The sequence below is a fragment of the Alexandromys fortis genome, unplaced genomic scaffold, assembly GCF_014885135.2.
Source record: "Alexandromys fortis isolate MF-2015 unplaced genomic scaffold, M_Fortis_MF-2015_v1.1 scaffold_61, whole genome shotgun sequence".
NCBI classification, from domain to species: Eukaryota; Metazoa; Chordata; class Mammalia; order Rodentia; family Cricetidae; genus Alexandromys; species Alexandromys fortis.
This window is the reverse complement of record NW_026067962.1, coordinates 10,298,833-10,316,712: the sequence shown is the minus strand read 5'-3', so window position 1 is coordinate 10,316,712 and position 17,880 is coordinate 10,298,833. Positions and strand designations below refer to the sequence as shown.

General features: G+C 36.4%; 1 protein-coding gene across 4 annotated transcripts in view; it reads left to right on the top strand.

The window, feature by feature from the left end:
* The window catches only part of Ankrd12 (ankyrin repeat domain 12), a 116,640-nt gene that overhangs the window by 22,769 nt on the left and 75,991 nt on the right, over positions 1–17,880 (top strand). For 3 of the 4 annotated variants that reach the window (XM_050153429.1, XM_050153430.1, XM_050153431.1), the window contains exons 3-5: positions 2,635–2,782; positions 7,466–7,534; positions 12,093–12,239. In XM_050153429.1, the coding sequence (XP_050009386.1) occupies positions 2,635–2,782; positions 7,466–7,534; positions 12,093–12,239 (364 nt within the window). The remainder of the gene's footprint in view (positions 1–2,634; positions 2,783–7,465; positions 7,535–12,092; positions 12,240–17,880) is intronic. The other variant, XM_050153432.1, reaches the window with a different exon arrangement.

The following is a 17,880-nucleotide window of genomic DNA, read 5'->3' as shown; positions in this document are numbered from 1 at the left end:
AGGCAGCTAGACTTTCTTTACTCTTTGAAACCTGGATAAAAGATTCCCAATGTAGTATTTTTAGTAATTACTCAAAAAAATGTAACATGGATATTAAATGTGTGGGTATATGCACATGTGAATACAAGTACCCTCGGAGTCAAGGAGTGGCAGTCCAGTCTCCTGGAGCTGAAGGTACCAGCAGTTATGAGCCAACCAGTGTGGGCGCTAGGAACCAAACCCAGGTCCTCACCAAGAGCAGTGCCTGCCCTTAGCCACTAGACCATCTTTCCAGCCCTAGAGTTTCTCTAAAAAGGAACTCTCTTTGCACTGTCTGGGTTAATCATGTTTTGCTAAAACATGATTTTTTAAAAAAAGATTTAAATTTTTTATTTATGTAAATGTATGCCACATGTGTCTGCGTGTCCTTGGAGGCCAGAAAAGGGTGCCAGGTAGCCTGGAGTTGGAAGTACAGGCAATTACAAGTGGTCACATGTCAGTTTTAGGAATTAAACTTGAGTCTTCTGGAAGCGCAGTAGTACATGCTTGTTAACTGCTGAGCTGTTATTCCAGCCCCAGAATGTTATTTTCTAATGACATTGAATTTGATTTGACAATTTTAAAATTTTTATATTTCCTCAATCTGTAATTTTCTGTCTAGGACTTTTTTAAATATTAGATTTCTTTATTTTAGACCTGGGTTGGATAGATTGTAATTTTATTTTTATGTTTACTGTATTGTTTGTATAGAACAGGCAATACCTGTTCTTTGAATTATCTTGTTAAAGTTCTTGTAAAATCATGAAAGGGTACCATTTTTTTTCTTCTATTTGTTACTATTTGTTATCACAGCATATAGGTGTGGAGGTCAGAGGACAATGTGTGGAATTAGTTCTCTTCCTTCTACCATGAGTGTCCTAAGGGTCACACTTAGGTCACCAGCCTCAGTCATAAGCTCATTTACTGCTGAAAAGTCTTGTCAGCCCCTATACACCTTTGTCAACAAATCTAACCATAGGACGTTTTGTTTTGTTTTGTTTTTCAAGACAGGATTTCTCTGCGTATCTATGGTTGTCTTGAAACTTGCTTTGTTACCAGGCTGGCCTTGAATTCATAGAGATCCTCCTGTCTTTGCCTCTCTAGTGCTAGGATTAAAGATGTGCGCCACAACTGCACCTCTGTGGTCAAGATATATTCAGATTTTCTTTTCTTTTCATTACCCTTTTTTTGTTACTTTTTTTTTTTCTCGAAACAGAGTCTTTATGTTGAAAAACGCATGTAGACCAAACTGGCCTGGAACTCAGAAATCCACCTGCCAAGTACTAGGATTAAAGGCATATGCCACGGTGTACGCTCAGTTTCATTACTCCTTTTTAGTGATGCATATTTTCTAGGAAAATTATAATATACATATACATATATATAGGCTTTAAGGTTTTTATTGATGTAAATTAGAAATAATTATCTGTTTTATTTTTTATTTATTTTTATTATTCTCTTGACTAACATTTAAGCTCAGTTCCAGTGATTATCATTTTCTTGCCTCTCTTTCTGGCTTTTCTCCTCTTCCCTCTCCTCTCTTTACCTCCCCCCCCCCCTCCCCGCCTTCTCCTTGCCTTCCTTTCTCTTCTTTATATGTAATACATTTAGATTATATTTAGGTATTTGATTTTGTTATAGTCAAGCTATCTTAGTGTTACTTAAATTTTCTGTTGTTATGAAATAACCTTGGGAAAATGTTAAAATTAATCCAGGTTGGTGATTCACACCTATAATATTGGTTTTTGGGAAGCTGCAGTAGGAGGGTTACTGTGAGTTTGAGTCCAGCCTGGGCTACCTAGTGAGATCTTGTCTCAAAAAAGTAAAGGGTTGAGGGATGTCTTAGTTAGAATTACTGTTGATATCATGAAACATGACCAAAATAAACTTGAGAAGAAAAGGGTCATAATTCACTCACAGTTCTATAACAGTTTGTTATCAAAAACCCTGGGCGCAGGAACTCACACAGGGCAGGAAGCTGGAGGCAAGAGCTGATGTAGAGGCCATGGAGAAGTGCTGCTTACTGACTTGCTCATCATGGCTTGTTCAGCCTGCTTCCTTATAGAAGCCCAGGGATTTCACCACCCTCAATGGGCTGGACCCTTCCCTGTCAATCACTAATTAAGAAAATGCCCTACAGCGGATCTTATGGAGACATTTTCTCAATTGAGGTTCCCTCCTTTTAGGTAATTGTAGCTTTTGTTAAGTTGACATAAAACTAACCAGCACAAAGGAGATTTAATTGTTGAAGCTCTGTTTTAAGTCATTGATAACATTATATTTTTATATTTTAAAAATTCCTTTACAGAGGATTTTAGAAAATGTATAATTGGTGTGTGTATATGCGTGTGTGAGCGTACACACACACACACACACACACGTGCATCACCATATGCAATGCCCATGTAGGTCAGAAGAGGACATTGGATACCAGGAAATGGAGATACAGAGATGTGAGCTGCCATGTGGAGCTGGGAACTGAATCCAGGTGCTCTGCAAGAACAAGTGCTCTTGATTTCTGTGCCGTCAATCCAGCCCAAATAATAAAGAGAATTTAATTTAAAATTTCATATTGTTTAGCTAATATTGATATAATTTTATCTTTTTTTACACTAGAGTAAAGACAAGATTGCGTCTTACAGCAAAATGTCAAAAACTGACCGAAGTGATATGGGCAAGGAAATGAAAGAGAAATCATCTATGAAACGTAAACTGCCTTTTGCCATTAGCCCATCAAGAAATGAAGAGCGAGATTCCGACACAGGTAGAATAATTTATTTTCTGATAAACTCACCATATTCTTAACTATGGTTTCTTTTTACTTTTCTGTGCACCACTCCTCTTGACATTTTGGCTCATAGAGAAAGACTGAGTATTTCAGAGTGGTCATGGGGGCAGAAGTATTTCTGTTTATCATCCAAACTATGGTTTCTAATAGATTTAAAAAAACAATGTCTATATTCCTTACTCTGAATATTTATAATAAATCTCTTAGCATGTTCAGAACTTAGTTTTAGGGGTTCATTTCACTAATGAAAATTGTTCAGTAAGATAAACATTAATATTTTGTATATATGAGAAAAAGATGTTGCATTTTTTTATTGCCTTTTGGACACAGCAAAAAAGTTTAGGCATTTTTGATTTACAAATAAAGCAGAAATATGTAGTACCTTCCAAATGAGGCTAACTGCTTAATTCATAGTTATTTTATTTCTCAAAACTCCAACATGTCAGGGGTCACCAGATGTACTACATAAGGGTGCTAGCTACCAAGCCTGTTACCTAGATTCAATCCCTGGGACCTACATGGTGGAAGGAGAGAACTGACTCTCCAGATGTATGTGCCATGGAGTGCAGGGTGGGTGTCTTAGTTGGCGTTCTGTTGCTGTGAAGTGACACCTTGACCACAGCAACTCTTATAAAAGAAAACATTTAATTGGAGCTTGCTTAGTTTTAGAGGTTTAGTCCAAGCATGGAAGCACACAGGCAGCCATGGTGCTGGAGAAGTAGCTAAGAGTTCTGCAGCTGGGTCCTCAGGCAGCAGGAAGAAAGAGACTCTGGGCTTATAATGGACTTTTTATAGCCTCAAAGCCCACCCCCAGTAACACACTTCCTTTAACAAGGCCACACCTCCTAATCCTTTCAAGTAGTGCTGCTCCCCTGTGACCAAGTGTTCAAATCAATGAGCCTGTGGAGCCATTTTCATTCAAACCACTACAGGGGTCATGGGCACTCGTGCATGCATGCAGATGTTTGTGATTGTGTGTGTGTGCGTGTGTGTGTATGTGTAGATGTGTAGAAGTGCTTGTGGAGGCCAGATGTCATTGTTAACTGTCTTCTTCAGTTGTTTTCCGGCTAATTTTTTCTTTTAAGCTTGAGGGCAATTTTACTAACGTTTGAAAGAATGTCTCCTCCAGCTGGCCACTCCAGCAGGACAGGCAAGCTGTGATCTCAGCAGGCAGTGGGAGGAGGAAATTTTGGTATTTGATCAGTGTTATTACCTGACAAGATAATTTGGCTTCTGTGTAAATTCTGTTTTTCATTTTCATAAGTACAATTTTTCTTCCACATTACCAACTTCAGAGAATTATGACCTTGAAAAGTGATGTAGTGTGATTCACTTTGTGACATAGTAATTAAATGTGACAGAATGAATCAATGGTAGGTAAGGATTTATTTGTGTGGGTTTTTGTCTGTATGTATCTCTGTACCACATGTGTCTGATACCTATTGAAGAGTGCATCAGAAAGAGCAGAACTGAAGACAGTTGTGAGCCACCCTGTAAGTGATGACCATTGAAACTAATTCTTGGTCAGGCGGTGGTGGCACACATCCTTAATCCCAGCACTGGGGAGGCAGAGGCAGACGGATCTCTGAGAGTTCTAGGCCAACCTGGTCTACAAAGGTAGCCCCAGGACAGCCAGGGCTACATAGAGAAACCCTACCACAAAAAACCAAAAGGGGGAAGAAGAAAGAAAGAAAACAAGTCCTTTGGGATAACAGCCAGTGCTCTTACCTGCTGAACCCTCTCTTCATCCTAGCTAAGGATTTTGTGATTTAATGCAATGAGAACACTAGACATAGTCGAGAGTTGATTCAACTCAGCAATGTAAGATGAAACTAGATTCCTCTTAGTCTTTCTTTTCTATCCCCTTTAGTTCTTTTTCCTTAAACATTTTCCCCTTAGAGTTAGTTGCATGCTCAACTTCTTGTCAAAAGGGAGCACGAGAGTGTATTTCTTCCCATGAGACTTGGTCCTTTATTAATGAAATGACCTCCTTAGAAACTGCAACTTCTAGTCAGGCGTGATGGTACCTGCCTTTAATATCACACACCTGGAAAGCATAGATGAGCAGATCTCTGTGTGTTTCAGGCCAGCCTGGGATACATAGAGGACTCTGTCTCAAAAAACCAAGAAACTTTAAATCTGCTGCTATTGATTAGTGTCCTGAACTTGCATGAGAATACTGAAAGCCAAAACCTGATGGTGTTTGTCACTTTGATCATGATTTGGGTATTCCTAATATGAAAGGGAACACAAATATAGGGGAGATGACTTTTATAATGTTATCACTGTTTATAAAGTGTAATAAACTGATGAAATTTTGTACCTTTAATAATTACTAAAAATTGTTTATCTATTTTGAAATAGGGTCTTATTATATATTCCTGGCCAGCCTGGAACTCACAGAGATCCACTTTGCCTCTTCTTCCTGGTTGTTGAGATTAATGGCATAAGCCACTATGCCTGGCATTATTAAAAGTTTTTAATAAATCTAATAAGTATCCACTACCAATTCTACAATTATACTAACTTTTTTTTAAGTCTCATGCCATCCAAGGGAAAGTCATAACACCATATGTCGAAGTACTAGACAGCTGTCTTTGATGCCCTGTATGAGGAGGCTCTTTCTTGACTGCTAAACTAAAAACCTACAGTTGTTTGATGAGTAGTGTCATCAAGACTGTCTTTGTAGACTGCGTTTTTTCTTTTTATATCCTGAATCACTCCTTTATTAAAAGGGGGCCTTCTGATTCTTCATGTTTCTCCAAGATAATCATACCTAGCCAAGACGCCTCCAGTAGCTTACAGATGTCCCAAACTTGAAAGGACGTGGTTTTACTTATGATAGTCCTAATATTCTATAGAGATGAACTAGTAGTGTTATCATTTCAGTTTGCATAAGTATCTAGAAATATCATAATATGATATATAATTGTGTGTGTGTGTGTGTGTATATATATACACATATATATGTAGTCTCCTCTTGGTAACATCATTTACTTGGCACTATTGTGTTTTCTCTTGACATTTAAGGCAGTGTGATTCAAGAAAATTCAAAGAGGCACAGTCTGGTCCCAAAGTCTATGATCCCAAAGTTGTAGACTATGTTAAATTTTGTGAATGAAGCCTTCTCTGTCAGCCAGCCATAGAAATTCACCTTTCCTGAGGTTGTGGATGTTATTAAAGGGCTTACCTTAAAGTGACTCAAGCAATGTGGAGAGAATAACATGTTTTACAAGATGTGTGTGTGTATGTGTGTCTGTATCTGTGTGTTAGTGTCTGTGTGTTAGTGTCTCTGTGTATGTGTGTATGTGACATGAAAGCAGGAGAACTATTTTGGGAGAAGAAAGGGGAATAAAGAGGGTAAGGGGAGAGAGATGAGGCATCACAATTTCCTTTATCTACAGAATATAGATTTAAATACAGACACGTTTCTATGACATAGAAGTAGTAGAGGGAAGAACATGGGGTCATGGCGAACAAATAAAGGGAGGGCCAGTGGAATATTATGGTAGTGTGAACGTTAGCAAAACATAAATTACTTGGGAGGGAGTGGCAGAGGCAGATGAATCTGAGTTTAGAGGCCAGCCTGGTCTATATACTGAGTCCCAGACCATCCTAGGCTATGTGGTGAGACCTTGTCTCAAAAATCATTAAATACGTCAGTGAAGCCAAGTAGTCTATGGAAGTCATTTAAAACCTGGCTTATTTTTATGTGAAATGTTGGATTTTTTTAAAATGTAATTCTTACGTAGTTTGTGTAATACATGTTCATTGAAAGTCTTGTCTTTGAATCAGCTTATCAAGTTGCTTTACATTTGATTAAAGGTTATTTTATTAATGATCCCCTTTTCTTGAACAAGCCTTCTAATTACTAAACAGAAAAGTTTAAAGTTCTCATATATTGTATTCTGTGATTGTTTTCTAATTTGTTTTTCCCCAACATTTGATTAGTCATAATTCTGTGTGTAACAATTATTCTGGAAAGATATATATGTGTCAATAAACCGAGGCTGTGACTATAAGAATAGTAAGTTGTGAGTTAAATGACTTACTATTTAAAAGTAAAAGCAGCTCTGTTTGTATCATCAGAGTTCTCGATAGCTGTCATAAATTGGTAGAAGTCCATATTCTAAGCCTAGATGATAGTTTTGGATGATCTCTGTCTTCATTAGTAAATGCGGCAGTAATTCCTATGACTGGAAATGAGTATAATCTGTGAACGGTCTGTGGTCTAGGATGGTACTGAGATCCTAGATGTTCTTTTGACTTGGGAGTAATTTTGGCCGTCATAGAAAATAAGTTTGATTCATCTTACTCAAAGACAAATTCTAAACAGAATTTGGTGATAAGAACATTGTCTCTCCTATTGACAGAGTTAAACAAATAGCATCAAAAGAGCTATACTTAAACAACATCACAGTGTTATTGGTTTACATTTCTAAACTTTAAGGTACTCTGATTAGAAAACTGAAATGTTACATGTTGGACAAACCTGTATTTTAAATGTCATTTGTTGTTCCTAAATACTATTTTTGAGGTAAAGCCAGTGATACATCATTGCCTAATTAACTGATAGTCTTTTAAAAATATTGTTACATTGAATTCTGCATTTCCCTTGGTATGCTTTTTTCTTTTCTCCTGTCTCTTTTCATTCTGTAGATTCAGACCCAGGACATACAAGTGAAAATTGGGGGGAGAGACTTATATCTTCTTACAGGACATACTCAGGTAATTAGATTATCAGGTGTTCCTGTTTAGCCAGTGGATTTTGTCATGTTTATTTGAGTAGTGTACTATAAGTAACTTGTTTTCAAAACAGTTTATAGATATCTTTGCTAAATTAAATGAATTTATATGAATCCACCAAAATTTTTCAGCTTTAGAGTCTTTCCTAAGAGAGGACGCCAAGGCTCCTGGTCTGCCTTGTTGTAAATCCTTCCCAAGTGTACTCATGTGATAAACGGCATTAGCGTCCTTGTTTAGTCAGGTGATTTCTTCTTTTAAAATAGATATTTAAAAAATAGTATTCACTGAATTCTGTAGTGTTTATTGATTTTTGCTTTACATGCAGAATTTAACCATAAATGTATTAAAATATGGGGTCACCTAGACAAATGCCCCCCCTCATTAACTGTGTTAGAACTTCTCTAGTTAGTTACAGCTTCAGTTGTTTGGGATTCATAATTACTCTAAATGAAAAATATAGGAGAGAAACCCCCTCATTCTAAAATAAAGAATAAAACTAATTGCTTTTGAAATAAGGCCTCATTGTGTAGCTCTGGCTAGCCTAGAACTCTTTGTAGCTCAGGCTGGCCTCAAACTCACAGAGATCTGCCTGGTTCTGCCTCCTGAGTGCTGGGATTATAAAGCATGCTCCATCATGGCAAGCAAGACTAGTTATTTTGACTGATCTTTTCTTTCTTCTTAAAATTAGACTGACATTCATCTTTGAACTTACCAAAATGAAAATCTTGTATAGCCCCTGGGAATTTCTTTCTAATTTTTAGCATATGACACTTAGCTGTAGAAATTGAGCACAAACCTACTGTTTCTATATGTATTTTGTTTATCTTACAAATTTGGGGAACTCTCTAGAGGTGGGGAAGAACTAATTTCATCCTTAAAGTTACCTGAAATCATTGAGGTGATAAGTTCCTTGTGGCTGTGTTTGCTGTGGCATCAGTGTGCCTTTCTAAAGAGGACTGCTGAGCACCAAGGCTGACCCAGGCCTGATGAAGTAGACCATGGTCTGCCTGCCACTGCTGACGAAGGCACAGTCACCTGCTCATAGCGTTTTTAGTACCTGGGCTTAATGGCAGTGCCCCTCTCCCCCAGGATGCAATATTCACACTACAAATGTGATGAGTAAGTTATGCTCACCTGCCTCCATTGTCTTACTTGGAAACTACTTCACTGAGAAATACTTTATTCCTTAATTTTTGAGACACTAATAGGTTTATGAGCCAAGTTTTCCAAGAAAAAGTTTTGTCCCTTCTCTGCGGTAACTTTACACTTAATTGAAAAGTGACAATGTTGAGTGTTGTGTTTATTCTGACCGGAAAAGGAAAAAGCACTGATCTTCTAGAATGTGAGAGAGGCATCTCTGTTCCTGAAGCTCTGAATGCTAAGAAAGGACAGAAAGATTGATTTGATGGAAAGAGCATTTTAATTTTTATTTTGATTAGTATTAGGTAAATTTCTTTCTTTTTTTTTTTTTTTAGGTAAATTTCTTATAGAGTTTTCCTTAACAGTCTTGAAATAGAATTTCAGTTCTGTGGCAGACAGCACTAAATGATGGTATTTGGTTGTACCTGTGTTTAAAGTTTTGACTCATTAGAACAAATGAGTATATGTTTTAGTTACTGAGAAATGGAGCACTTGACTGGAGATACAACTCCATGGTTGAACTCTTACACAGCACGTGTGAAATTCTTAGATTTGGTCTCCAGCTACCCCACCTTCAAAAACAAACAAGCAACCATGAGAACTGTCTAGCTCCTTTTCAGAGAAACAGTTGCCATCACTGTCTACTCAATGCCCAGTCAGACGAGGCATTCAGAGTGTAGATCCCACATAGTCCTGTGATGATTTCTAATTTTACAAACTGTGTAGATATGTGGCTGCATACTTTAGACCCAAGCACTCAGTAGATAGAAGTCAAAAAGTTTGCAAGTTGGAGAGTGCTAGACTGTACAGTGAATCCTGTGTTATTTTGGGATATATAGTTTGGTCCTGTCTCCAAAACAACAACCACCAAAACCACACAAAAAATTAAAAATAATAAATTTGAAATATAAACTTTAGAATATAGTAGTCTGATATTTAACAATTTAATAATTTAATGTAATTGTCTCAAATTTAGCTATACCAGCCACAGTTCAGTTCACTTTCTTTTCCTAGTTCATGTAAAATGTAAATTTTTTGAAGATGATTATGGTAACTCAGAGAAAAAAAACTAGTTTATATTGAATGCAAGTGTAAAATTTTTGTTTAAATATTTGGAATACATCCAATTTGTCTTTTTCCGAAGTACTTACATATTTGATCATTTGATAGTATAATCAAGTATATACACTTTGAGTGTCATCCTTTTTGTGTGTGTAGTGGGGGAAGAGGCAAAGTCTCACTATGTAACTTTAGCTGATTTAGAACTATGAAGATCTGGCTGGCCTTTAACTCAGAAATCCACCTGTCACTGCCTTCCCAGTGCTGGGATTAAAAGCATGCACCACCATATTCAGCATGGAGTATCTATATTTTTTTTAATTATATTAAAATGCACAGTTTTGCAAGTAATAAGCAATGCATCTAGGTGTGGTAATCCACACCTATAATCCCAGCACTCCAGAGGGAGGTAAAGGCGGCCAGCCAGTCTGTCACAGGTTTAAGGTCAGCCTAAGCTACAAAGCAGAAACCTGTCTCAGAAACCACAAGAGGAAAGTACTGGTAGGGGTCTACTCTTGTTGTCAGGTTGTATTTCTTTTCCTAGAAGCATTTTTCAACATTCTCTTAAATTTTTGTATATTAGATTAAATTAAATATTTTGATTCTAGGAGAGAAATACATTCACTGTATTTAAATATTGTTATCAGATGAAAAGCCATTCAAAACAACAGTAGTTGTTCCTCCCTAAACATTAGAAAACAAAGATCTATAGAGAATCATTAAGACAAAGAGTCTGTATTTCAGGGGAGAGAAGTGTTCTCCAAAGACATCTTTAAAGCTTTGTAATAACTTTAGTGATAGGTTAAATATTGTGCTAGATTGGATTTTTGTGAAATCAGTTCATTACTGATGATAGTACAAGAATGATAAAAATGAAAGATAGACATATCAATGAGGTTGTTTTTGTTTTTGTTTGTTTTTAGTAAGTCTTGAAACATTTGGTTTGTTTGGAAAAAATCAGCCATTCAACATCTGGACATAGTAGCAGTTCACAGAATGATTTGAATCATTTGTGAGCAACAAAGTTTAAAATATTAAGACCTCATTTTTCTAGATCATTGCAATACCAGTTTTTTTCTAATTAACTGGAGATGGTATACTGAACCAATCATTAACTTTTTGTGTCTGTAGATAATATTAGATTTTAATTTATTTTTGAAATTTACAAGATTTACTATTATTTAATTTCTGCTAATTTCAAATTTTATTAATTATTTTTGTAGCTTCTTTTTTCAAGTACCTCTAAACCTGAATTTTAAATTCCAGAAATAGGTAATAATCAGACCTTTGATTCACTTTTTCCTGGTATCTGAATTAATTCAGGTGAATTCCTAAAAGAAAAAAGACATCTGTATCTCGTACCTGTACCATCCAGTGCAGCCTGAGCTCATTCCACGTAACTGAGAGTACTTTGTGTTCCTGGAAGGATTTCCGAACAGTTAAAACGGACCTCTGTGGTAGATTGGATCTCTTTGAGAAGGACTTTGGAAATTTCTGGCTCTTTGCAGGATATGTTTTAACTCCTAACGACACAGAATCTTTAGTTGTTCATATTTAACTTTGATTGCTATCATTCCATGTTCAGCTTTCCAGTCATTGCAGGGAAATGATTTGGTGGCTTTTCTTCAGTAATTGTTCTTTTTGTTGAGACTTGTCTTAAATGCTTAGCCTTCTTGCAAGATTGTACAAGTAATTGGTAGAATTAGGACGATAATTGTAAGGCTCATTGGTATTTAGGCTTAGCAATAATGCTAGATACTGTGTGAAAGAGAATTTTACACTTGGCCTTTTGTCCACAGATTCAACTGATTACAGATAAAAATACTGAGAAAAAAACTACAGAATTTTTTCTTGTCATTATTCCCTAAACAATGCAGAATAACAATTATTTCATAGCCTTAATATAACATTTCATGTTATAAGTAATTTAGACATAATTCAAAGCGTATGAGAGGAGTCACATGGGTTATATACAAATCCTGAATTTTATCTTAGAGAGTTGAGCAATTGCAGGTTTTATTACCCATAGTACTAGAAACAATCCTTAGAGATAGCAAGAAACAACTCTACTAAGGACTATTTGAATTGTTGTTAAAGATTTTACACTTAAATAGAACAAACAGTCAAAATTAAAATGTTCCTAGTAGTAAATTTTTAACAGAATCAAGAATATATTTTTCTAGAACTTTCAGGAAAATATTGCTTATATAAGTCTAGCAGTTTTGTCTGGCTACCTCTAGTATACACACATTGTCCATATGCACACATAGCATTTACCAAAGAAGTTGTCTTGAATATTTATATTTGTTTCCAATTCTTACATATTTATTAATCGTTACAGAGAAAGAAGGTCCAGAAAAGAAGAAAACAAAAAAAGAAGCTGGAAGTAAGAAATCCACCCCAGTTAGCATTCTTTTTGGTTACCCACTCTCGGAACGAAAGCAGATGGCACTTCTAATGCAGATGACAGCAAGGGACAACAGTCCAGGTGATTGACATTTATAGTAATTGAGTTAATGTGTCTTAGTTGGCCTAGAATCTGGGTAACTTTCTTTAACAATTCTTTTCTACTAATTTGAGTTCTTATCCTTTATTGAATTTAATCAGCACTATTCATAATATCAGTTTTTAATTTTCTTGTTGTTTGTATGACATTTCATTATTGTATCCTTCAGTGGGATTACAAGGTCTGTAAGAGCAGGAATCCTTTGTACTTACTGGGCATTAATTAAATAGTTACTAAATAAAACAAGGGATTTGAAATTGAATAATCAGCTTGAAAAATTTGCAAGTGGGATTCTATTTTATTTTTTTGAATAGGGCTTATTTTAAAATTTAAGGATTTTTTAGAAAATTATTTCTTTTTTAAAAAAGAGAAATTTTATGTGCATTGGTGTTTTGCCTGCATGTATGACTCTGTGAAGATGTCTCATTGGAGTTACAGACAGTTGTGAGCTACCATGTGGGGAAGAGAAGCCATTACTCTTAACCTCTGAGCCCAGAAAATTACTTATTTTTTTATGAGTGTGTGCATGCCTTTGTATGTGTGTGTAACTGACCATTTGTGTGCACCACATGCATACAGCAGCCAGTGGGGATTAGAAAAGGGCGTCAGGCTGGGTAGTGGGGATACACACCTTTTATCCCAGCATCAGGAGGTAGAGGCCAGCTTGGTCTACAGAATGAGTTCTGGGACAGCCAGGGAAACCCTGTCTTGAAAAACCAAAAAGAAAAAAAAAAAACAGGTGTCAGATCCTCTGGAACCTGAGTTACAGACTGTTGGGAGGGGCAGGTGTGTGCTGGGATCTGAACCCAGGTCCTGTGCAGGAGCACCCGGTGCTCTTAGCCACTGAGCTATCTCTCCAGCACTAGTTTATAAAAAATGAAATTTGCTATTTTGATTACTCCCATTGTTTCTTTGTTTTTTTTTTTTTTTTTTAAAATCTTTATCTCTCCCATTTGAGGCTATGTGTTCTCTAATATAGGTATTTGAACATTTATTTACCTATTATGTGTATATATGGTCAGAGGACAGCTTGTGGGAATTGGTTTTCTCCTGACATGTAGAAGCTAGGGATTGAACTCAGATTGCTAGGCTTGGTAGCAAGCACTTTTATTCTCTGAAACAACTCATTGTCCCAGCATTCATTATTTCTATCCTAACTTGGTAAAGATTGGACAAACAAAAGATGTGCTAAAACATTTTTATAGTTCTCTGAAAAGGAAAGTTTTTCTCATCCTTGATGCTTATCCCCACCCACTATAGCTAGCTTTTCACTATTGGGGAGTCTCATTCCTATACTCAGGGATTTTTCTGGGCATAAACACGCAGATCAGTTTTGTCTTGTCTTGGCTGTATATGCCAAGTGAGTTAGTCAACTGCCAAGTCACATCTTCAGCCTTTCAGTTTGAAATAGGTCTCACTAAGTTGTCCTTGCTGACTGACCTTGAACTTCATAGCCAAGCCAGACCTTTGGTAATTTTCCTGCCTCAGCAGTCTGCTGAGTGTCTGTTATTACAGGTCTATACCACTAGACCAAGTCAGAGATGTATCTTTTGTTGTTGCTGCTTGTGTGGGTGTTTGCTTTTTTTTAAAATATAAATATGATTATACTACATTAATCTACAACTAGTCTTTTCATTTAAGGATAGTTGCTAGTCAACTTTATTATAATGTGTAAAACTAGAGTGGAAAGCTTTTGAAGTTACAAGTTGTTAGCTATCATGAACATGTACTTAGTTTTGGGTTTACAACTTTACCCATTGATAGATCCTTTGGTTTATAAGAAAGTCAACAAGCCATTTTCTTAAATAATTTAACTGTCATGATTATGAAATTTATTCAGCACAATTTTTTAGTTCCAGTGTGTAGCAGGATGTCTTGTAAGTAGTTTGATGCTGAATAAAGTAGAGTTCTTACTCTTGAGGAGTCTATGTTTTAGAAATAGCCAAATGGAAACATTGTTGGTAAGACACTGTACTTAAAATTCCCAAAGCAAACCTTTGATTTTCTGTTTCAGAAAGGATGCTGATGCTATAGAGTTCTAGCTGTGTTTTCTTGCAAGACAGTGAAAAATTACATTTCATAGATTTTTTCCCTTCTTAGAGCAGGTGTTTAAGTACTTGTATATTTTCAAAAGTAATTGCTTAAGAACCCATTTTTTTTTCACCCAGTGGTTATAAAATTGGTAGGGTGAGGGTAGAGGGCTTTGGCTTTTGATGTACAGGCTAAATCAAGAATAAAAAGATGTGAATTGGCCTGGAAAGATGTCCTAGTGGTTGAGAGCACTTAGCTCGCAACCACTTGTAACTCCAGCTCCAGGGCCTGATGCTTCTGGAATCCGAGGGTACTTGGAATCATGCACGAGCCTCCCCTTCACCACAGTTTAAAATAATAAAAGTGTTAAAAAAAAGATGTGAATCATAGCATAGCATAATTTTGACACATCCTTTTCTAACTGCTTTTGTTTCCTACAGAGCTTTGACTTATTTCTCATAGTTAAATAATCTGTGAATTGAATAGTGCCTTATATCAGGAAAGAACGCTAGTGTTTTTAGTCAGGGCTGTGAATGCCAGCCTCCAGAGTATTTTCATCTTGATTTTAATATTCTACAGCATGTCCGGAAAAAAAATCATTGTATTCCATCAAATTATTCATTAAGGAAACGTACATGTATTTGATATTCCATTATCATTTTATACCTTATTTTATGAATTGGAAGAAAGGAAAAGCATTTCTCATATTGGCTTGTTACCATCATATTTGACTTGTTTTTTTCTTTTTCTTTTCTTTACTTTTGTTTTTTAACAAGGGTGTAGCCCTGGCAGTCCCAGAACTTGCTCTGTAGCCTAGGCTGGCTTCTCCTGCCTCTGCCTCCCAAGTACTGGGATTAAAGGCCCCACTTCCTGGCAATTTTTAGATTATTAGGTTAAGACAGTATTCCCTGTGTTCTAAGAAATAGTTATGTTATTATTAAGGACTTTGCAAGAATGCAAAAATCACTTAGAACTGCTTTTCCCTTTGTATCTTCCTGTTTTGAGATTGTACTTTAATTACAACATTTCTCCCTTCCCTTTCCTCCCTCCAGACCCTTCTATATACCCTGCCTGCTGTTCTTCAAAGTCACGGGCTCTTTCTTCAGCAGTTAATGCATAGCATATGAATATGTGTTTTTATATATACATATGTATGTATGTATGTACTCCAAAATATACCCATCGAGTCTATATAATGTTACCTGTATATGTTTTCATGGCTAACTCTTTGTCACTGGATAACTGATTTATGTGCCTGGGGAAGGCCAACTCTTCTGCTTCCAGCTTTACACAGTGACCTCTAGTTCTTTGTATAGGGTTGAGACCTTGTGTGCTGATCTCCTTCCAGTTGGGAATGTTCGTTGGTATTCTTGTTTAGCACACAGATGGGTATAGCTTCCCGTGTCAGGAAACACAGTCTTACAGCAAATCCCTGACTAGACTTTCAGAATCCTTCTGCCCCCACACTTCCTGGGCCTTAGGTACGGGTGTATTTTGTAGATATATCCATTGGGACTGGGCTCCCCAACTCAACTTTGATAGATCATGGTTTCTTTTATGTAACGGCGTAAGCGAATGCAGAGGGATTGTAATGAATGCAGACAGCTTTAATGGGGAAATAGACTTACAGAACCACCGTTCCTGCGGAGACCAGGAAAGCAGAAGCAGCAGCTGGGAGCACGCTCGCCAAATTTATAGGCAAACATTAGCCTGAGGTGAACACGCCCCCTAAGGGGTGGGACTTATCCCCACATCTCCCCTTTTTGTCTAAATAAGACAGAACTAAACCAAATACAACTATATACAATAATAACAAATAATAAATATAACAAACAATATTGAGAATCAAAAGTTTTGTTAAACATTCTATCTCAAGGAGTCTAAATAATGTAGAGAGTAACTACAATTATATAACCTTCAACTCTGTCAAAGATCTGAGAAGAGAATAAATATTACTTAACAAACGAGATATATCCAAAATGTGCAACAATTGACAGAGACAATTGACTACCTGGGCAATCACCCAAAGTCTCGTTTGCAATGTTGAGTCAACCAACTTTGGCTAAGGCCTAACATAACTGACATACCATTATTAAAGGCAAGGAACTTTTCAAAACTATCTTACCCTGTCTTGGCAGGATATGACAGTCCTGTTGTATCCATTGATGCACGCTCTGTATCTCTGTCAGTGGTTGAGGTATGGGCTTTTCTTAACCCAAAGGCCAGTTCTGCCAAGAAGACAAGCTCCCAGTGGAGTGTCTTTAGTGCTCAACATTCTCTCGGTAATAGAGCGTTGTTGCCAGGAGCAATTGTGTCTCACTATCATGAAACTCTTGAGTTATATTAAAGGCCATTTTCTACAGCTCTTCGAAGAGGTTGAAGATTATCTATCTATACTGAGTATAATCTCTATATATCTAAAGAACCTGATTAGTTTAATTATAAATGACAAACTTAGATGACTATTAATCTATATAATTCTCAATATCTATCTAACTTAAAGACTAAGACAATAAACAACTGTAACAGATGAGGATAATGACCTTCAGATATAAACACTGTACAAATATACATTGCAATAAGGTAAATATATATCAATACACAAACATATAAGTATCTTAATCAGAGGTAGAAATGTACACTGCAATATGGTAAATATATACAATATATATATCAATACAATATATGTCAATACTTAAAAAATGTTTTAAACAGAGGTAGAAACATGCATGCATACAATAGTCAGTATAATTTAACTTTGTATCAATATACAAGAATCGATACCAATATATTTGTCTAAAAACAGTAACTCACAATTATAAATCTATTATTCCATCATCTTTTTTTTTTTTTCAAAATGATCCCTAAGCTTATAAAATTCCTCCCCCAGCCTCCCATCCCCTAATATGATGTCCCTAAACCCAGGGGCAAACTTTACTGGGAGAGGGGACGTCGTCCTCTAGAATTACTTCCAGCTGTCATGGGGGCGACGTTCTTTCTGGGGGAACCTGTGAAAGTAAAATGATGGTTAAATTTCAAGATCAGTGTCTTTTAAAATTGGAAATAGTCTCTGAGTATTTTGTGGAGGTCTGTCCAGAATGTTGTACAAGATGTGCACCATTTCAGCTAACCAAGTTGGGATCGTCTTGTGCAGCTGGTACCCAAAACAGGTCTTGTAGTAGCACTAACAGTATCGTGACGTCATATCAACCAGGTAGAGTTGTTGTGGGGCCCCATCTTCTTCCTGGAAACTTCAAATGTCACTTCAGGAAAAACTCATTGTTCATTGTGAAAAATTTAAACATTAATCATATAGACATATATAGACATACATATATATATTCAATGAAAGGCATGATAGATATATTCAATGAAAAGTATGATAGATATGAAGAAAAGCAAAGATGTTTTCTAAACTCGTATTTCTTTCTGTCCCATATCATGGCTCTTGACATGAGACAGAAACTCCAGAAACTCTGGGTTTTTCTCTTACTAATAGGCTTGGAATTGGAGAGGGACTGAGCCAGAGTCCAACTTCAAAACCAGCTCTATAAATTTAGAAATATGGTTTAATATATTTTACTTACACAAC